Source organism: Lithobates pipiens, unplaced genomic scaffold, assembly GCF_037356315.1.
Source record: "Lithobates pipiens isolate NorthernLeopardFrog02 unplaced genomic scaffold, aLitPip1_a1.2 Scaffold_16, whole genome shotgun sequence".
NCBI classification, from domain to species: Eukaryota; Metazoa; Chordata; class Amphibia; order Anura; family Ranidae; genus Lithobates; species Lithobates pipiens.
Window position 1 is genome coordinate 167469686 of NW_027507748.1, and position 22783 is coordinate 167492468.

General features: G+C 44.4%; 1 protein-coding gene across 2 annotated transcripts in view; it reads right to left on the reverse strand.

The window, feature by feature from the left end:
* The window catches only part of PCYT1B (phosphate cytidylyltransferase 1B, choline), a 102838-nt gene that overhangs the window by 56073 nt on the left and 23982 nt on the right, over positions 1-22783 (reverse strand). For both annotated transcript variants that reach the window (XM_077480770.1, XM_077480769.1), the window contains exon 2: positions 6558-6657. In XM_077480770.1, coding sequence (XP_077336896.1) covers positions 6558-6657 — 100 coding nt within the window. The remainder of the gene's footprint in view (positions 1-6557; positions 6658-22783) is intronic.

A 22783-nucleotide genomic window follows, 5' to 3' on the forward strand; every position in this document is an offset into this window, starting at 1 on the left:
GTGGTGCACGTCAACCCTATCTATTGTGGACCGATAGCGGTCCTTACAGAACAGCAGACTGTACCGCACTCAAGCCTATGTACCGTAGCACCCTATACCAAGTTACCAGTCCTTATAAGAACTTTTGTGGACCAAGCAGGTTGTGTATTAGTGTTTAGCAGACTGTACGTCAGTCCCTATACCGCTGAAGGACTGCTGCAGTATAGGGCAGCGGTCAGCAGTAGTGCACGGCAACCCTATGTATTGTGGACCGATAGCGGTCCTTACAGAACAGCAGACTGTAACGCACTCAGGCCTATGTACCGTAGCACCCTATACCAAGTTACCAGTCCTTATAAGAACTTTTGTGGACCAAGCAGGTTGTGTGTTAGTGATTAGCAGACTGTACGTCAGTCCCTATACCAATGAAGGACTGCTGCAGTATAGGGCAGCGGTCAGCAGTAGTGCACGGCAACCCTATGTATTGTGGACCGATAGCGGTCCTTACAGAACAGCAGACTGTAACGCACTCAGGCCTATGTACCGTAGCACCCTATACCAAGTTACCAGTCCTTATAAGAACTTTTGTGGACCAAGCAGGTTGTGTGTTAGTGATTAGCAGACTGTACGTCAGTCCCTATACCAATGAAGGACTGCTGCAGTATAGGGCAGCGGTCAGCAGTAGTGCACGGCAACCCTATGTATTGTGGACCGATAGCGGTCCTTACAGAACAGCAGACTGTAACGCACTCAGGCCTATGTACCGTAGCACCCTATACCAAGTTACCAGTCCTTATAAGAACTTTTGTGGACCAAGCAGGTTGTGTGTTAGTGATTAGCAGACTGTACGTCAGTCCCTATACCAATGAAGGACTGCTGCAGTATAGGGCAGCGGTCAGCAGTAGTGCACGGCAACCCTATGTATTGTGGACCGATAGCGGTCCTTACAGAACAGCAGACTGTACTGCACTCAGGCCTATGTACCGTAGCACCCTATACCAAGTTACCAGTCCTTATAAAAACTTTTGTGGACCAAGCAGGTTGTGTGTTAGTGTTTAGCAGACTGTGCGTCAGTCCCTATACCGCTGAAGGACTGCTGCAGTATAGGGCAGCGGTCAGCAGTAGTGCACGGCAACCCTATGTATTGTGGACCGATAGCGGTCCTTACAGAACAGCAGACTGTAACGCACTCAGGCCTATGTACCGTAGCACCCTATACCAAGTTACCAGTCCTTATAAGAACTTTTGTGGACCAAGCAGGTTGTGTGTTAGTGATTAGCAGACTGTACGTCAGTCCCTATACCAATGAAGGACTGCTGCAGTATAGGGCAGCGGTCAGCAGTAGTGCACGGCAACCCTATGTATTGTGGACCGATAGCGGTCCTTACAGAACAGCAGACTGTACTGCACTCAGGCCTATGTACCGTAGCACCCTATACCAAGTTACCAGTCCTTATAAAAACTTTTGTGGACCAAGCAGGTTGTGTGTTAGTGTTTAGCAGACTGTGCGTCAGTCCCTATACCGCTGAAGGACTGCTGCAGTATAGGGCAGCGGTCAGCAGTAGTGCACGGCAACCCTATGTATTGTGGACCGATAGCGGTCCTTACAGAACAGCAGACTGTAACGCACTCAGGCCTATGTACCGTAGCACCCTATACCAAGTTACCAGTCCTTATAAGAACTTTTGTGGACCAAGCAGGTTGTGTGTTAGTGATTAGCAGACTGTACGTCAGTCCCTATACCAATGAAGGACTGCTGCAGTATAGGGCAGCGGTCAGCAGTAGTGCACGGCAACCCTATGTATTGTGGACCGATAGCGGTCCTTACAGAACAGCAGACTGTACTGCACTCAGGCCTATGTACCGTAGCACCCTATACCAAGTTACCAGTCCTTATAAAAACTTTTGTGGACCAAGCAGGTTGTGTGTTAGTGTTTAGCAGACTGTGCGTCAGTCCCTATACCGCTGAAGGACTGCTGCAGTATAGGGCAGCGGTCAGCAGTAGTGCACGGCAACCCTATGTATTGTGGACCGATAGCGGTCCTTACAGAACAGCAGACTGTAACGCACTCAGGCCTATGTACCGTAGCACCCTATACCAAGTTACCAGTCCTTATAAGAACTTTTGTGGACCAAGCAGGTTGTGTGTTAGTGATTAGCAGACTGTACGTCAGTCCCTATACCAATGAAGGACTGCTGCAGTATAGGGCAGCGGTCAGCAGTAGTGCACGGCAACCCTATGTATTGTGGACCGATAGCGGTCCTTACAGAACAGCAGACTGTAACGCACTCAGGCCTATGTACCGTAGCACCCTATACCAAGTTACCAGTCCTTATAAGAACTTTTGTGGACCAAGCAGGTTGTGTGTTAGTGATTAGCAGACTGTACGTCAGTCCCTATACCAATGAAGGACTGCTGCAGTATAGGGCAGCGGTCAGCAGTAGTGCACGGCAACCCTATGTATTGTGGACCGATAGCGGTCCTTACAGAACAGCAGACTGTACTGCACTCAGGCCTATGTACCGTAGCACCCTATACCAAGTTACCAGTCCTTATAAAAACTTTTGTGGACCAAGCAGGTTGTGTGTTAGTGTTTAGCAGACTGTGTGTCAGTCCCTATACCGCTGAAGGACTGCTGCAGTATAGGGCAGCGGTCAGCAGTAGTGCACGGCAACCCTATGTATTGTGGACCGATAGCGGTCCTTACAGAACAGCAGACTGTAACGCACTCAGGCCTATGTACCGTAGCACCCTATACCAAGTTACCAGTCCTTATAAGAACTTTTGTGGACCAAGCAGGTTGTGTGTTAGTGATTAGCAGACTGTACGTCAGTCCCTATACCAATGAAGGACTGCTGCAGTATAGGGCAGCGGTCAGCAGTAGTGCACGGCAACCCTATGTATTGTGGACCGATAGCGGTCCTTACAGAACAGCAGACTGTAACGCACTCAGGCCTATGTACCGTAGCACCCTATACCAAGTTACCAGTCCTTATAAGAACTTTTGTGGACCAAGCAGGTTGTGTGTTAGTGATTAGCAGACTGTACGTCAGTCCCTATACCAATGAAGGACTGCTGCAGTATAGGGCAGCGGTCAGCAGTAGTGCACGGCAACCCTATGTATTGTGGACCGATAGCGGTCCTTACAGAACAGCAGACTGTAACGCACTCAGGCCTATGTACCGTAGCACCCTATACCAAGTTACCAGTCCTTATAAGAACTTTTGTGGACCAAGCAGGTTGTGTATTAGTGTTTAGCAGACTGTGCGTCAGTCCCTATACCGCTGAAGGACTGCTGCAGTATAGGGCAGCGGTCAGCAGTAGTGCACGGCAACCCTATGTATTGTGGACCGATAGCGGTCCTTACAGAACAGCAGACTGTACCGCACCCAAGCCTATGTACCGTAGCACCCTAGACAGACCAAGTTACCAGTCCTGATAAAGAGCTTTGTGGAACAAGTGAGTTGTGAATGATTAGCAGACTGCAGCAGAAGGGCAGCAGTCAAGTATAATATTCTTTCTATATTTGGAAGAAAGAATATTATACGTGTACAAGCCTATTACCGTACCACTGATACCAGTCCTGAAAAGAACCTTTGTGGAACTAATAGTAACAGCAAGTCTTTAAAATTATCCTCACTGCCTGACACACTGCTTCCTGCCTGTCCCTATACAAATTGGCAAAAAAGAGTAGGCTGGAACGATTAGCTGGAACAGCTCTTTTGTGGACCTGATAGTAACAGCTAATGATGATGATGATGATGATGATGAAGAAAGACTAATCTGGCTGAGCTGTCCCTAAAATAGCAGCATACAGCGCTCTGTCCCTTTATCTAAACTGACAAAAGAAACTCAGGCTGCTGACCTAACACCTATACCAGTCCTGAAAAGAACTTTTGTGTACCAAATAGCTAGCGTTTTCTCTGTCCCTACTCCACACAGGATCCTTTCCCTACAGTGACAGAAGAAAGAATGTAAAATGGCCACCGGATCGGGTGTATTTATAGGTTAGGGGGAATGTCCAAGTGTCCATGAGCTGTCATGTCTCAATTGGTTGTCCTGTAACACATGATAAACGTGTCACGAAAGGTTAAAGTTCTTGTATACATTAAACACGTAAGTCCGCCGGGGCGAACGACGGAAAAAGGCGTTCGAACCCGCGGACGGCGAAAGTCGGAAATTCGCCGCGAAACGACCGCCGGGCGAACCGTTCGGCCATCACTACTAATTAACCATTTTTCTGCTTGGCTTTGTTTGCTTGAGTGTTAGCTGCTTATTACTTTAGTATCATTCCTTTAGAGCAGTGTTTTCCCCCACCATTCCTTATTGGTATATAGCAGCTGCATGAGGATTTTGCATACTTTTGGTGGACTTTGATATTTCGTTTTATAGGACATTGTTATTTTTTTATTTGTTAGTTATACATTATATAGATACCTGCACTCCATTCAGGCCTATGATCACATCCTGGCAGAGGGAGGTCTTTCTGCACCAGCTTCCTTTGCAGATCTGACATGTGATGTGACAGAACACAGAGAGTAACAAAATAAGCTGACGTTGGAAGTTGTGAAGGGGCGTGTCAGAATAAACCATGTCCTTTCAGAACACCCAGCTCTCACCATGCACACTAATCACTAATATTTGGCTGGCTTTAGGTAACACTTAGCATGGTACACAGAAATGTGTCTCTACCATCAAAGTGCTAGTTTGTAGACATGTGCATTAGTTTTTGTCCGAATGCATTTTCGTCCGAATTTCAGGTATTTTCGTTTTCGTTTTGACAAACGATAACGAAAGCGCAGAATCCGAAAAACGAAAGATCCGACATAAATAAATGCTTTATTTTTGTTTTCATTGTCACAACAGTTCGATATAGAATAGGAGATTCGACGTGACTCTGACAATAACAATCTGTGTTTATTGAACCTGTGGTCGAATGTGCCTAACCTTACCTCTATTAGTCCAAGATTATATAGAGAAAAGATTTGACAGAGAGAAAATATTCGACATAGAGAGAAAATTTTCGACATAGAGAGAAAATATTCGACAGAGAGAAAAGATGACACCTGACACTGCCAGACTTAGACCATTCATTCAACATGAACGACGGAGATTCGACAAAGCAACGAAAAACACACATGTTTATAATAATATTCGACGGAGCATCGAAACTGTACGACACTGCAATCGTACATTTCTGGAATCAAATGCTCCACCTATAGGTTATATAGAGTTTAGCAGCTCCGTCTAATCTTCTTTATACATTCGACAGACACCATAAGCCTTCAAAGAAAGATTCGACCATAATTCATGTGCATTTTTGTACGAATGCAATTTTTGAACAAAAAACGAAATAAATAAAAACAAATTTCGGGAGTAACTAAATAAATACATTTTTCAGACGAAAATGAAATTCCGAAACAAAATATTTCACTCTGCACATGTCTACTAGTTTGTTGTGTTTGCCCTTTAGGCCAATGACTTCCATTTCTCTCCAGTTATATCTCTTCCCCATTATATAAAAAAAAAATTCAAGCTGGTTACAAACTTAAAAGGCTTAAAGCCGACCATAAATGGATCAAATCCTGAACAAATTTTCTTTTGAAAATCTGAAATTTTGTGCTTTGTGATCCGATGATGCAACCATTGATTTTGAAATTCGACCAACCCAACCTTTAATTTTACCTCATGTTTTACCCCACCTTTTCTTTCCAGGTCACAGCTCATGCACATTTCTTTTTTGATTATATTTCTCGCATATTTCTCCCATCATGGATTAGCAACTAGTTTGTTATTGCAAAAATTTTCAACATGCCCGACTACTCAAATTCGACAGCCGCACGAAAATTGCCCATTGCTGCAGCCCACTAATGGGGCGAAATTAGAAAGAAAATTCTTAGTTACAATTTTCGTAAGAAAATTCCTTCAGAATTCAACCCATGTATGACCTACTTTAAAATATGTTTCAGATTTGATCTTCAAGATAGAAAATATTACCAACATGTGTGTAGTGTGAGGGTCTAACTGACTAGATATAAACGGAATGAATTGCTTAGATAAGCCCATGTACTACACAATAAGGTTTATTTAATAAAACTGGATAATGCAAAATTTCATGCAGCTGTGCATGGTAGCCAATCAGCTTCTAACTTCAGCTTGTTTAATTAGGCTTTTACAAAAATCCTGCAAGCTGATTGGTTTCAATACAGAGCTGCACAGGATTTTGCACTCTCTAGTTTTAGTAAATCAACCCCAATTTGTAGATCTGACCGACAGCAAAATCTGACATCTAAAATGATAAACTTTAGTTTCTGACCCTGACGTATTCAGCTATACAACAAATGTTGTAAGTCCTTTGTTATTTTTGGCCACGCTTGGTTGCCTGAGGAAAGGCCTATAGAGAAGCTTAAAACTTAAGGTCGGCCATGATTTAGGCTGATAATATATAGGGGAGGAAATTGTTACCATCTAGTCAATTCACCTTTAATCTGAAAATACAGAGATTACTAAGACTTTCTCAACAGGTATTGCTTTCGGAAATTGCTCATTACAGGAAGACAAGAATCTAAAAGCTCACCTGGTGTTCCTATGTGGGCCTGAGCAATGGTTAGCTTCTCATGGGGAGCTTTACACTGGCAGCTCGTTTCTACAGAGAATGGAGCAGGTGCAGCAATTGCCTAAAACAGAGAGAGGAGAATAAATAACCATTCACTGTCCACGTGGCTATTAATATTATACAAACATCAGTGAATTACAACCTGTTATTATACTTTCAGGCTTCCCTGCTTAAACTGTGTTTCAAATTGCCAAACAATAAATAAGCAAGCAAATAAATTAAAATAATTAGGATTATGGTTAAATTTATTGGTTTAATTTGTTTTTTTGAACTGGTTTGTTGACAAGGTAAATACAACATTTACACTTCATGAGGTCTCATTATTGTTCTTTTGGTATTTACTTATTTTTGCACCTTTGGTGTCAGGGACAGCTTGTGACATTCACTGCTGAGTACAGACTAAGCTTCCAGCTCTGCCTACAGAAAATATGCCATGTTAAAGAAGAACTTAATTTGACAGGTCCCCTGCATTCAGCCAAGAGGCATTAGAGATGGATGGTAAGGTCAATAAAGTGCATACAAGCCTATGTATGAGCTGTAAAAAACTGGTCACCTAACCCGAATCCAGTATGACTAAAGGCCCTTCTGATTTCAGCACTGTCACATGCATGACTGATTACATGACAAACTATTGTTAAAAGTTTAGCTTGTTTCAGATGAAATAGCATTGTTTCACAACATACATGCACTAACAGTTAAGGACAGTGCTTACTCACACTCATTTGGGATCCATACTAATAGGATCCCAATCATGTGATTACCAATCATGGTGATCACATAAATATGTTTACCAGCAACCCTGCCAGTTTCAGCTGTCACTGTGCCTCCCAATGAGAAAGGCAGAATGACAGCTGAAGCCAGTATGATGCAGCTGTCACATTTCAACACAAGCTCTTAAAACAATTTAAACTTTTTGTTTTTTTACATTTATATCCATTTGTCAGCTTAAAATAACTAACTAGACCAGGGAATTTATGAAAACAGTGTATTGCAATAAAGCATAACATTATTTAACATAATGGATACATAAGGTGCTGAGTAAGGGTGGTAATCCCAAGGTCTCCGATATGCCAAAGTAGAGTCGAAATAGACTTTGCAGTTGTATTGAGGTATTAGTGTCAGGTCACCTAGAGGTGACAGATGCACACCGTAGGGATCAGGAGTGCACCGCAAGGTTGTGGACCCTACGGCTGACTGCTGCGGACAGGAGTCAAGGTGATAAGGAAGGCAGGGCCACCGGAACACCAAGACGGATCCCACCGGGGTTAGAGAGTTAGTTTCCCTGGGGCTCTAAGAGCCAGCAGGTGTTCACCAGAGCCTCTAGTGGTGAGGATGGACTGGGCTGCAACTGGCTCCAGGTCGCGACCCCCAGGGTTCCCCAGCTCACACCCACAGTAGGCAACAGGACGATAGGGATAGTGAGGGATAAAGCCAAGGTCGGGGGCCACAAGCAGACAGGGATAATCAGGGACACGCCAAAAGGTCAAGATCACAGGCAAACAGGGATAGTCAGGGACACGCCAAAGTCGGTAACAGAACAACAGAAGAGCACACGTCAGGTAACAGGAAGCCAAACACACAAAGGTTGATCAGCAGGGTTGGCCTGCAGTGCACAGGTTAATGTAGAGTTCTCTGATAGGAGCTAGGGTGGAGCCATGCCAGAGGATGGATTACAAAAGCAGTCAGGTGAGGGTCGGTTGGTCTCTAGAGATGAACACATGGAGACAGGTAAGCAGACAAACTCTGTTGCATAACCATGACAAATAGTTTATTGACATTTTTCTAACCAAGGGTTAAAAGTAAGCTAAGGTTGTCCACTTCCCGCGTGGTTCCCTCCCACCAAGTCATTTACAAAGAGTCAACCAAGGGTGATGGACAATGTAAAATAATGCAAAAGTCGTGCAAGGGGAAGACAGGGTACTGTACAGGAATGAAGGCGGAAGTAAAAGGTGGGTAGTGAGGGGGGCATGGTGGACAATGGAAGGCTGAGAACGCTTGGTGTTAAGCTCTGTGTTCCCCTGGCAGCTATTGTCTGCTTTACTGCCTGCTTCCACCCATACAACACATGTCTGTGCAGAGCTCTCTCCTTTATGCCATCGCTGCGCCTCAGAGGGGATCCATCCAGCATTACCTTCTGTGGGCAGCCCTGCAGGAATTCTGGCCCAAGAGGGAAAAGATGGCGCCGGTTAAAACTCCTCCCCAGCAGCAGGTGGCCAGTGGCGCTCCTGCAGCCTCCCCCTCTATGTAAAATAAACATATCCAGTAATCCATCAGTACTCCGAGCTGAGGTTTAGGCTCATCTGTCAACACTGAGCACATGTTGGCTCCTGGAACATCAGAGGAGAGCCCTACAGCAGATTTGACACACGTCGCTCTGAAATTACAGCCCTCATCTCAGAGTTCCAAGGCAATTTTGACACTTGGGCCTGAAAACATGGAAATTTTGTTCTACAAAAAAATGGATGCCCTTCACCAACAGGTAACAGCATCTGAATCTACTATCTTTGCACTTGCACTTACTCAGGCAGATCAAGTAGCCCCTCTCAGCCTCATGCTGCGTACACATGACCGAACTTTCTGGCAGAAAATCATTCCAAATTATTCCGTCGGATATTACGATCGTGTGTGGGCTTCATCTGACTTTTTTCTTCAAAAGTTCAGATGGAGCTAGAAATAGATCATGTTTCAAATCTGTCCAATGTAATCAAGGTTTTATCGGGAAAACCATTCGTCTGTATGCTGGTCCGACACTAGGGAAGCTATTGGCTACTGGCTATTGAACTTCCTTTTCTAGTCCCGTCGTACGTCATCATGTTCAAAATGAACAGACTTTGGTCCATTCATGTGTGGGCAAGTCTGTTCGGTTGGAAGTCCGTCGTAACTTCGTCAAAAGTCCATCAGAACTCCATCGGGAAGACCAGACCTTTTCTGCCAGAAAGTCCAGCCGTGTGTATGCGGCATCAGAATCATACACTAGTAGCTCCACATAGAGGATAGTGAAAATCAGAACCACAGAAATAATATTCGGCTAAAGGAGATCTCAGATTCTATGGGGGCACTCTCCAAAGAGGAGGAGCCAGGAGTGGAGGAGGAAAGGACAGAGCAAGTAAGTATGACATGTTTAGTAATTTAATAAAATAAATTCAAGCTTAACAATCACTTTAAACTTATGCTGGGCAGGAATGCTAATGATCCAATTGAACTGGACTGGGTTGACCAAGGCCCTAGGGAAGACCTTGCCAATCATCCACGAGATGTTCTTTGCTGGGTGCATTATTACATGGTTAAAGAAGAGATCATGTGTAACGCTTGGCACCATGGCCCGCTGGACTGGATCAGATTCTCAGTGTGCCAGTTTTAGTAAATCAACCCCAATGTACTTAAAATGTACAACCTTCCACTTTTTCTTTAAAAGGATTCATGCATTAGGCCACGTGCCTTCCTTATCTCTCTTTTTTTTGTGTGGGTTTTTCATTTGCAATTTGTATGCAAGATTTTTGATTGAAATAAGATTGAACTAAAAAGGGTGGGTAATTTTTAATATGGGAGACATGGTAGAGAGGGGGCTAGCAGGACAAAGTAATTCTTAGGTGTGTGGGAGAAAAAGCATCTTGAGCATCTGCGGGGCATCCTCAAATGAAAGGTGGAGGAGTGCAAGATCACTAACATTCACCAGTTCCGTAATGTTGTCATGGAGGAGTGGAAGAGGACTCCAGTGGCAACTTGTGAAGCTTTGGTGAACTCCATGCCCAAAAGGGCTAAGGCAGTGCTGTAAAATAATGGTGGCCACACAAAATATTGACTCTTAGGGCCCAAATTGGACATTTTCACTTAGAGGTGTACTCACTTTTGTTGCCAGCGGTTTAGACATTAATGGCTGTGTGTTGAGTTATTTTGAGGGAACAGCAAATTCACACTGTTATACAAGCTGTACACTCATTACTTTAAATCACAGGAAAGTATAATTTCTTCAGTGATGTCACATGAAAAGATATAATAAAATATTTACAAAAATGTGAGGGGTGTACTCACTTTTGTGAGATACTGCAGTTGTTATTATGTGAATCTGTTATTCCATGGTGTAATTTAATTAAGTTTGTCTGGGAAAAACTTGAGCGGTTGGAGGAAATTATGATTTCTACTGTTGTGGGATCACAGATTTGGCCACATTTAGCAAAAGGATTATTATTGATTGTTAGTATTATTTCAGGTTCATGGTAGTGTGGTATAATAAGAATTGGGCGTGATGAAAAGGTGCGGTGATATCAGTAAAATTGGTGATGAGGCGGTGGACTTCAAGCCAGAATGGTTGGATCCACAGGCTTTGCCACCATATATGTAGGAGGTAGCCCGTGGAGCTATGACATCTCCAGCATGTGTCTGAGTTGTCACTGTGACTGGTATGCAGTGCAAAACAGTCGGAGTGCGGTACCACCTAGACCTAAGCTTCTAGTTTATCATCTCTATAATAAAATTACCAACTGCTTGTTTTTTATTTAAAAATTCAAAGTTAGAAAACATGCATTTAGGAATGTGCTTCATGATAAGTTTGGAAATTAAAATTCCAATTTCCACTTAAGCTTACAATTAATTGTAGACAAAATGCAATGTACATGTGTTAAACAGGTTAATGACATGTTTTTGAGAGGGGCGTTAGAAAAAAGTCTGAAAAAATGTACATGGTTTTCTACATCTAGTTACAGAGTATTCTGTATCTTTATCAACAGCAGATTATTTTCTTTAGTTTATTTCCATTTCAGTTATGTTTTTATATCTTATCTACAGTTTATTCTCACCTCTAACTTGTATTACAAGTGTAAAAAAAAACAGTTACATACACTATATAAAGTATAATAAGTCCAGTAATACCTGTCATATTGTGTATAAAATATAAATAACCTTAACCGGCATTTCCGTATGGTTTTATTTATTTTTTTATATAAAAGCACTCAAAGATCACAAGTCTACAAGAAAAAAACTGCTAAAACAACTACGGATGAACGCGCTTTCATCAGTTGAATTTCTATTTGGACATTTTTACTACTGTTCTACTGATATATAGTTTTGTTATATTCCTTGTGATGACCTAAGGAACTGTTCCTGTATGTTTTTTTTCCCAGTGACTCAGGGCATTTAACTTAGAATCAAGCCTACTACAGCTCAATCATAGGGCATGGAAAAATCAATCACTTGAAAACACGACTCTAAAAAAAAACTTGAGTAACTGGAGTTCCTGGAAGAAGATCGCAGCAGGGAATTATTGTCTCCTGAAGTATTGTCCACGTAATCAGGAAGAGAAAGGAGAAAAATGACTTACTACAAATATAACCAAAGAAGTTTTTCTTTTCCTCTACAACTAGTGTCTACAGACAGAAAACTGAATTCCTTAGTATCAAAAAACACAGTTCTAATCATGAATTTTCATTTTAGGAGAGAACTACAGATTTTCTTGCAAGTGTATGAGCTGGCCTAAAGTGTATTTCCACTTTTGCAGCCAAATTGGGATAACAACTACTTTATATTTGTTAAATATCCCCGTTACCATAGCATAATTTAAAAATAGATTTAAAAATTGCAGCATACCATTTTTAGATGTTCCTGTGTGGAAACTCCAGCAAGGAAAAAATCCTACTTAGTTCTCTTTGTTTATGAAGGGACAAGGAATTGTGTTTGCCATAATTAACCTTGTCGGTACTGTGCTGTCAGACCTCTTTATCAGTTATTAACTAGATTTGAACACTGACTTAACATAGGGTTAAATATTTAGAAGCTGAGCTTCTATTGTATGTTAATGAGAGGGAACCATCTTGACCTACAGCATTCTGTTGGAACAGATGACTCTAAACATATTGAGAAGTACTTGCAGTCAGCCATGACGCATTCTACTAAGACCAAGTGATAGTGGTAGTGTAGAGGTCATGTATTTTCACAAGTTATTAAAATGTGGACAAAGCTATTACTTGAGTCCAGTTAGCCTGTATTCAGCAGCTCACTGATGGGATCCCCCAAGACAAGAGAGGACATTCACTTGGGTTGGAAAATCAAAGAGTAATAGCAGAATGTTAAATGGACTCAAACGTACTCCTAAGAATACTAATCTGCAGGCAGGGGATGTTATAGAAAACAGTCAGTGCTCATGTTCACAGTATATGTAGCAAGGGAACCTCAACCCCCCATGCCCTTGCACTCTGCCATTTCACCAAGTCCTGATGGAGGATGGAGTGCCCCCCCCCCCCATCCCCAATTCATTGGCTTTCCATTGCCCACCTTGCTGTAACCAGCTGGACAATTAAGACTTTGGACTTTTGATTTTACACTCCTTTTAACATACTACACCTTCTCCTAAGCTCTTCTTCAAGAGATTTTACAGGACATGGAACAGGAGATGTGGATGCAGACAGCACAGCCTTAGTGCAGGAGATATGACCAGGCTCTCCATGGTTCCCCAATCCATGGTAGAGTAACTTCTGGTACTTAATCTCAGGTCTCCATCATTTCCTTCATGCCTCAAGGTAGTGAGCAGGCTGGCAGAGTGAGAAGCACAAGGCTAGGCTTCATGCCTACCCAGCACAGCTGTTTCTCACACATCCACACCAGACCACGGTCTGGGTGGGAGGACCCAGATCACCTAACTTCTTCCAAATATGTACGCTCTCCCAGCATGCTCAGCAGCCATGAGCAATTCCTACAGATTGGCTGAGAAAAGTATGCATTTTCATAACCTAGCTTCACTGTAGCTCCTCATACTAATGCCAAAGGTAACAGTGCCACCTACTGAAAAAAAGGGAGGAACCGCAGCTACACCAGGCTTAGGACAACCAAAACTTTCCACCCTTCAACAAGTTAAAAGCCAATGAAAAAACAGTCAAGTGAAAAAAATACCATTAAAACATAGAATATATCCAACTTCAATCAAAAGACCTCTAGATCTCTCACTTCCCAACAGTGAATATTAAAGAATAATCCATCAATCCATTGTGTAAATAGTACAACCCATAAATACACATAGGGGGTTATTTATGAAAGGCAAATCCACTTTGCACTGCAAGTGCACTTGGAAGTGCAGTCACTCTAAATCTAAGGGGTAGATCTGAAATGAGTGGAAGCTCTGCTAATTTCATCGCCCAATCATGTGCAAGCCAAAATGCTGTTTTTTATTTTTCTTGCATGCCCCCCTCGGATCTACAGCGACTTTACTTCCAAGTGCCCTAAGCAGTGCAAAGTGGATTTTCCTTTAGTAAACAACCCCCATAACTATCCACCAATCAATATAACCCCATGTATGACCAAAGGAAAAATCAAAAAAAAAAAAATAGTGCATCGATTGTGATCACATCAATAAATAGTATAATATTGGAGATAATTACGTAAAAATATAAATATGTAAAAATAAACTGCTAAGAACTTATGTTGGGCTGTCAGCCAAAAAAAAGGCTTCTTGAATATACGAGTTTTTGATTTTCATTCTTTGATTCTCTTGAAATTGTATAATACATAGCATTATCATTTCTTTTATATTTTTGGGAGAAATACTTAAATCTTCTATATTAGGTAGCATCTATAGGTTTTATTGCTGTCTGTGTCCTCATTGCGGGGATTGACCACTCTGTGTGTACTGGTGACCATTGTCACAGAAGGAATTTAACCACTTCAATACAGGGCACTTAAACACCTTCCTGCCCAGACCAATTTTGAGCTTTCTGCGCTGTCGCACTTTGAATGACAATTGTGCGGTCATGCTACACTGTACCCAAATGAAATTTTTATCATTTTTTTCCCACAAATAGAGCTTTCTTTTGGTGGTATTTGATCACCTCTACGGTTTTTATTTTTTGCGCTACAAATAAAAAAATACCGAAAATTTTGAAAAAAAAAAATGTTTTTTTTTGTTTCAGTTTCAAAACTTTGTAAATAAGTAAGTTTTCTCCTTCACTGATGGGCACTGATGGGGCTACACTGATGGGCACTGATAAGGTGGCACTGATGGGCACCAATGTGGCACCAATGAAGTGGCACTGATAGGCGGCACTGATGGGCGACACGGATGGGCGACACGGATGGGCGACACGGACGGACACTGATAGGTGGCACAAATTGGCACTGATAGCTGGCACAGATGGGCGGCACGGATGGGCGGCACGGATGGGCATGGATAGGCGGCACAGGTGGGCATGGATAGGCGGCACAGGTGGGCATGGATAGGCGGCACAGGTGGGCATAGATAGGCGGCACAGGTGGGCATGGATAGGCGGCACAGGTGGGCACTCATAGGCGGCACAGGTGGGCACTCAGGCGGCACAGGTGGGCACTCAGGCGGCACAGGTGGGCACTCATAGGCGGCACAGGTGGGCACTCATAGGCGGCATCGGTGTTATAGTAATGGATGCCAATCAGTGCCAAACAATAATGCATGCCAATCAGTGATGCCCATTGTGGCCACTGATTGGCATCCATTATGGGCACTGATTGGCACCCATTGTGCTGACTGGCACCCTGGTGGTCTAGGGAGGATTATGGATTTTTATTACCTTTTCCCTGGTGGTCTAGTGGTGTCCCTGGTGGTCCAGTGTGGGCATCCTCGGGGGGGCTGTGCTGATAATCGATCAGCACAGATCCCCCCTGTCAGAGGAGCAGCCGATCGGCTCTCCTCTACTCGCGTCTGACAGACACGAGTGAGGGAAAGCCGATCACCAGCTCTTCCCATTTACACTGTGATCAGCCGTGATTGGACACGGCTGATCACATGGTAAAGAGTCTCCGTCGGAGACTCTTTACCGAGATCGTAGTTGCCGGGTGTCAGACTGACACCCCGCAACAACGATCGCCGCGATGCGCGCCCCCGGGGGCGCGCAGCGGCTCATAATCCTAATCACGTCATATGACGTCCGGTTAGGATTATGAAACCACTTTGCCGCCGTCAATTTGTAATAGGGCGGGCGGCAAGTGGTTAAGGACAAATTGTAAATTTGAGAAGTAGGGGAACATTTTCCACTGGAGACACTATTGCACTGTCATTGGAAGATTATCCTCCTGTTATATCCCTGGGGCAGGAAGTGAAGGGGAATTTTCACAATGATGCAGAGACACCAAAAAATAAACTGTTATGCCCTGTACACAAAGTCATACTTTCCGACAGAAAATGTGCGATCAGATTTTGTTGTCGGAAATTCAAATCATGTGTGGGCTCCAGCGGACTTTCTCCGTCGGAATTTCCGACACACAAAGTTTGAGAGCTGGATCTAAAATTTTCCGACAACAAAATCCGATCCTTTAAATCTCAATCGTGTGTAGACAAATGCGAAGCACAAAGTGCCACGTCTGCTCAGAATAAATTACGAGACGAAAGCTATTGGATACTGGCCTCTTTATAGTCCTGACAGACTTGTTTTACGTCACCTCGTTCTGAACGATCGGATGTTCCGACAACTTTGTGCGTGGTGTGTATGCAAGACAAGTTTGGGTCAAAATCCGTCTGAAAAAATCTGTCAGATTTTGTCGTCAGAATGTCCGACCGTGTGTACAGGGCAGTAGGGGATTTAATCCTTTTTATACTCTATCCCAAAAAATATATTTTGTCTATAAATACTTTTTAAGAAGCGTCTATGTTTTATTCAGAGCTACAAGAAGCTTAAAGATGAAGTAAAGGCACTTTTTTTTTTTTTTTTTAAATGCAACCTGCAAGGCAAAGGCATAATGAGCTAGTATGCATAGCACTATGAATAACTTACCTGAGAACGAAGCCCCCAAAGCGGTCCTCCTCCTTTATCTTCACCACTGCCATGTATCCTGGAGTGACTTCCGGGTCTCGCTGCTCCAGCGCTGTGATTCGCCGGAGCCGCTATGATGTCACTCCCACACATGCACACGGGAGCTGACACGAGCGGCATATCGCCGTGATCTGCAGTGCGCCGTAGACAGCGGTGCCTGTCTTTTTGTAAATATCTCCTAAACCGTGTAGGTTTAGGAGATATTTCTTGGACCTACATGTAAGCCTTAATCTAGGCTTACCTGTAGGTCAAAGTCAAAGTGGTCAAAGTGGTTTGTAAGGGTTTACAACCACTTTAATCGCTTAAAAGAAGAAAGTCATAAAGCAAAGTTAACATTAGTGAGCCAAAAGACTCTAAAACCAGAGCTCACACAAATCGATGAGCAACAGCACAAATAACATTTGAAGTCCATATACAGATTAAGGGATGAAATAGAAAAGACGGTGGAAGATCCAGAGGTGAACCATACCAGTCTATCAGATAGGGAGAAATGGCAGGGGAAGAAATCCAACCACAAGCACAGATGACCAGATCCACAGCTCTTGGAAAACAAAGATCCAGGGGAGATCAACAGGCATGCAGAGAAAACAGATCACCAAAGTGCTGGATCAGTAAAAACTGCTGAAGTTTATTAAGAACAAATAAATCCAAACTTACATGTAGGTGAAGATAAGCAAGCATTGAGGTGGAGGGGAAAAAGGCCACTGTGGAGCCTCAGGGACCAGCAGTGGGCGGGCAGATGCATTTTGGGGCCCCATCCCTTTATCAAAGACACTTTGATAAAGAGGCGGAGCCCCAGAAAGCATCTGCCCGACCATTGTTCACATGGTGAAAGGCAGGGGTGCCCAACCTTTTGAAGAGCGCGGGCCACTTAAGTGACTTGGTAACCGACGCGGGCCACAATGAGCAGGCGGATGACAGGTCTGTGCAGAGCGGACACGGACACAGCCCATTCTACTCTATGGGTTCTTCAATCCGTACAGATGGAAAAGGATTGATCTTGATTTTTGTTTTTTTTTGTGAATCAGATTGGAGGTAGGCAGGTGTAAAAGGACGCAAATCTGTTTACATCTGCCATTTCATAGAGGTGAATGGAGGGTCCGATTGGGTCGGACCGATTGTGTGAAACGGGCCTTTCACACTAATGCAGTGCAGTGCACCTGTGTCTTTCCTGCGGGTTAGCTACACTTTGCCATAGACTTCTATTATATCCTGCAGGTGTGGTGCACTTTTTGAAAGCGCACCAAACCCGCAGGTAATAACAAAAGTCTATGCCTCAGTGCAGGTAACCTGAAGGTGCACTGCACCTGCGAATCAGTTTGAAAGCAGCCCAGTAACCACTGCGCAGATATGCCCATATATACACAGCAATTCTAGTAATAAACTCACCTTTAATAACAGTCTTCCATTCAGGTATCGCCTGCTGTTGCTGTCCCAGGCAGAGCGCATTTGGTATCACTCCGTCTGTGGCAGGAGATGGCACTATACAGGAAGCATCAGCTTTTACAGCTCTGCTCCACAGCCGCTTGCTTCATTAACAACACAGATGCTCTGGGATGACGGGTCTGCAACCCTTGATCTGGGCTTGCCAATCCGCCATCCCACAAAAGGAGGTCGCGGGCCATATCAGAGGGCTCCGAGGGCCACATATGGCCCCCGGACCACTGGTTGGGCACCCCTGGTGTAAGGTGCTGTCCTGAGTGTCTGAGGGTGGTTGGCATAGATGCCCACATAGCGTGTCTCCAGCTTTCCACCATTCGGCTCATGGAGCTCTGCTGGAAGCTGAAGCTCCACAGTGGCTTTTTTCCCCTCCACCTCAATGCTGACTTACCTTCACCTACATGTAAGTTTGGATGTACTTGTTCTTAATAAACTTCAGTACTTTTTACTGATCCAGCGCTTTGGTGCTCTGTATTCTCATAAAGCAAAGTTAGCTCTGTGGACTATGGAATAAGAAAAGCTGGACCCGTTTAACCACTTGCCGTTTAACCAAATTGACGGCGGCAAAGTGGTTTCATAATCCTGACCGGACGTCATATGACGTCCTCAGGATTATGAGCCGCTGCGCGCCCCCGGGGGCGCGCATCGCGGCGATCGTTGTTGCGGGGTGTCAGTCTGACACCCGGCAACTACGATCTCGGTAAAGAGTCTCAGACGGAGACTCTTTACCACGTGATTAGCCGTGTCCAATCACGGCTGATCACAGTGTAAATGGGAAGAGCCGGTGATCGGCTTATCCTCACTCGCGTCTGTCAGACGCGAGTAGAGGAGAGCCGATCGGCTGCTCCTCTGACAGGGGGGGTCTGTGCTGATCGATTATCAGCACAGCCCCCCCCCCCGAGGATGCCCACACTGGACCACCAGGGACGCCACCAGACCACCAGGGAAAAGGTAATCCTCCCTAGACCACCAGGGATGCCAGTCAGCACAATGGATGCCAATCAGTGCCCATAATGGATGCCAATCAGTGCCCACAATGGGCATCAATGAGCATTATTGTTTGGCACTGATTGGCATCCATTAGTACAGTATAACACCAATGCCGCCTATGAGTGCCCACCTGTGCCTCCAATGAGTGCCCACCTGTGCCGCCTATGAGTGCCCACCTTTGCCGCCTATGAGTGCCCACCTGTGCTGCCTATCAGTGCCCACCCATGCCCATCTGTGCCACCTATCCATGCCCATCTGTGCCACCTATCCATGCCCATCTGTGCTGCCTATCCATGCCCATCTCTGCCGCCCATCCATGCCAATCCGTGCCAGCTATCAGTGCCAATTTGTGCCACCTATCAGTGTCCATCCGTGTCGCCCATCCGTGTCGCCCATCCGTGTCGCCCATCCGTGTCGCCTATCAGTGCCGCCTATCAGTGTCCATCAATGCCACCTCATCAGTGCCACTTCATTGGTGCCCATCAGTGCCACCTTATCAGTGCCCATCAGTGTAGCCCCATCAGTGCCCATCAGTGAAGGAGAAAACGTACTTATTTACAAAGTTTTGAAACTGAAACAAAAAAAAAACATTTTTTTTTCAAAATTTTCGGTATTTTTTTATTTGTAGCGCAAAAAATAAAAACCGTAGAGGTGATCAAATACCACCAAAAGAAAGCTCTATTTGTGGGAAAAAAATGATAAAAATTTCATTTGGGTACAGTGTAGCATGACCGCGCAATTGTCATTCAAAGTGCGACAGCGCTGAAAGCTCAAAATTGGTCTGGGCAGGAAGGTTTTTAAGTGCCCTGTATTGAAGTGGTTAAGGTCAGTGGCAGTTTCAACTTAGTTGGTAATTTGATGTTCTTTGGGAAAAGTAAGGGGTTACCAATGCTTCTGGCCGTGACTATATACAGCATGTGTCTAAAATATGCCCCCCCCCCCCCACTTGCTGGCTCTGGGGTGTATGGGGAAATAGTTTAATGCACTATAGCACAGTGATATGGTTTCCCTCTTATTACATCATGACCTGTCATGTGTATGGTACCATGCTTCACTGTGTTTTGTTTTTCACTTTTTTTATCATCATATTTAAATCACTAAAAGATAATGCATGTGGTATTTTCACTACGTGTTACTTGGTTTTGGAATTCATTATATGACATAAAATGGATATTTCTAAAGGATAGATAGATAGATAGTTAGATAGATAGATAGATAGATAGATAGATAGATAGATAGATAGATAGATAGATAGATAGATAGATAGATAGATAGATAGAGGCAGTCTGCATTCAGGGCCAATCACTCGCATGTGAACGCTGTATGAGCGATTACATGCGAGTGGGCACGATAAGCTGTGGCAGCTTGCCATTGCTTTCAATAGGGCTGCCTCTCACAGCTAATTGCAGGAACCCCTTGTGGTGTTCTCATGTATAATTGCAGGCATCGTGCATTTGCAAGTGTGAATGCACCCTTAAGGCCAACTGTAGTGTTTACAACCTTTGTTTCCTAGGAAAGTAAGCAATTGCCCATTTACCCAAGTAGCATAAGACTAGAAAGTTTTGACGCTACAGTCTTCTTTTGCCTTTTGAATAGAATTAACATGCGGGAATCCCTTACGCGGGCACTCAATACAAAGTGAACCTCTTTGCGGACGACGCACTATTGACCCTGTCCAACCCGCTTATCTCTCTGCCCAACTTGCAACTAGTATTAGACCGATTCTCGGCCTTCTCAGGTCTTCAAATTAACCTCTCCAAGACCACAGCGATGAATGTTAACCTCCCTCTGGAACTGGTGCAGCGCCTTCAGGACCACTTTCCATACCGTTGGGCTTCCCACTCGATTGATTATTTAGGTGTCAAATTGACACCGTCTTATTCTTCCCTTTTCTCGGCCAACTATTATCCCCTGTTACGAACGGTGTCCACCCTTATGCAAGCCTGGCAATTCCCCACACTCTCATGGGTAGGCAGGATCTCTGCGGCGAAGATGACCATCCTTCCTAAAGTCCTTTATTATTTTCGTACTTTGCCTGTCCGGGTACCCCCCTTTTTTCTTCGACTCCTGCAGAATAGGATCCTCCAATTTATATGGGCGCGCAAACGTCCCAGGATACCTAGAGTGACCCTTTACACCCACAGGCTCCGGGGAGGCCTGGGGGTCCCTAATATCTCTCAATACTACACAGCGGCCCAGATCGCTCCGTTGACCATGCTCCATGCAATCACGGATGTTCCTCTGTGGGTGCTCCTGGAGGTGCCTGGCTGTGACCCTTGTGCACTTCAGGCACTCCTTTGGCTCCCCAGAAATCTGTGCCCTCCCACCCTCAGCCCCATGCTTCTACATAGCCTGCAGGTGTGGGACTCAGTTCGCTTTTCCAGCAATCTGATGTCCCCCTTTCTACCCCTACTTCCCATCACTCATAACCCTCTTTTCCCCCCGGGTCTGGAGGAGCCCCAGGCATTTTCCTGGTGGTCCTCACATGGCTACCCACGAGTCCAAAATTTCCTTTCCTCGCGCCTATTCCCCTCCTGGGAGAGTATCCGGGAAACGAAAGGGGCGCCGGCTAGCGAACATTATCACTTTATCCAATTAAAGCACTGGATTGCAGCGTTGCGCCGCAGGTCCACCTACCCCTTCCAAAAAACTTTTTTTGAACACTCATGCCAACACGCCCCAGGGTCCCCAGGCCTTATTTCGGCCATTTATGCCTCCCTGAATAGCCGTTCGCCATCAGCACCCCTCTCTTATATGACTCAATGGGAAAAGGACCTTCAGACCCCAGTGGACCCAGAGGACTGGAGCAGGGCCTGGAAAACAATCACCAAATGCTCATTCAACACAAATACCCTGGAGGCTGCATATAAAGTAATGCTCCGATGGTATTGGGTACCTGCCCGCACAGCTCGGGCTTTCCCTGGGAGTACGGACAGGTGCTTCCGCAACTGTGGACAGTGAGGGGATGTTTTGCATACATGGTGGGCTTGCCCAAGGCTGGTGGGGTTCTGGTCGAGGATTTTTGGTTTGCTGCAGACACTTTTCCACCTAATCATCCGAAGGGACCCTAAGATAGCCCTCCTACATTGCCCGGTACCTGGTTTGCGGGGCCCTCAACAGAAGTTGGCTACTTATCTATTTATAGCGGCCAAGCGGACCATTGCCCAAGCCTGGAAGTCCCGACGGGTAGATTTTCAAGGTGTTAAAACCCGCATGACTGCAATGTTACTGCAGGAACGTATGTCCAGTATTGTTCATGATTCTCATGCTAAATTTCTAAAAATCTGGGAGCCGTGGATCTCCTATGAGTTCCCCGCGCTCCAAGCTGCATGCCTGGGCTTGGTCTGACTCCTCTTGGCGAGGCATCCACACCCGAACGTTTCCCCCCCCCTTTTCTTCCCCTTCTTGTCTCTCTATCTTTTCTTCTTTTGTTCCCTATTTTTCTTCGCTTTTCTTTGTAATCTCTCCCATTGCTAACGAACTCTGCTGCCCCCTGTTGGAGGGGGTGGTAAAAGCGCCCCGCTAGCGGACAAAATGCGCCGCAAATCTGGCGGTAAAACACTGCTAAAATTTGCGGCGTTTTACCGCTGACGCTATGGACGGTGTGGTGTGAAAGGGGTCTTATATAGAATATATAGTATACTGTATATACAAATAAATAAATGCAAATATACAAATAAATAAAAATGAAGAACAGCTCCTTCAGATAATACCCTGTATGGAGATTTTTAAATACTGAAGTTTGGTGCCATTTTACAAGTGTACAAAGTTTTAAAGTATGACATGTTTGGTTTCTATTTACTCGGTGCATCACCTTTTTTATATCTTTTACCAAATAAATTATTATTATATCATGTTTGTTTGCATTAAAATTCATTAAAGTGTGCATTAGTTTGTAAAATTGTGTTTGAAAAACCACTGCACAAATACAGTGTGACATAAAAATTTGCAAAACCCACCATTTTATTTGCTAGGGCCTCTGCTAAAAAA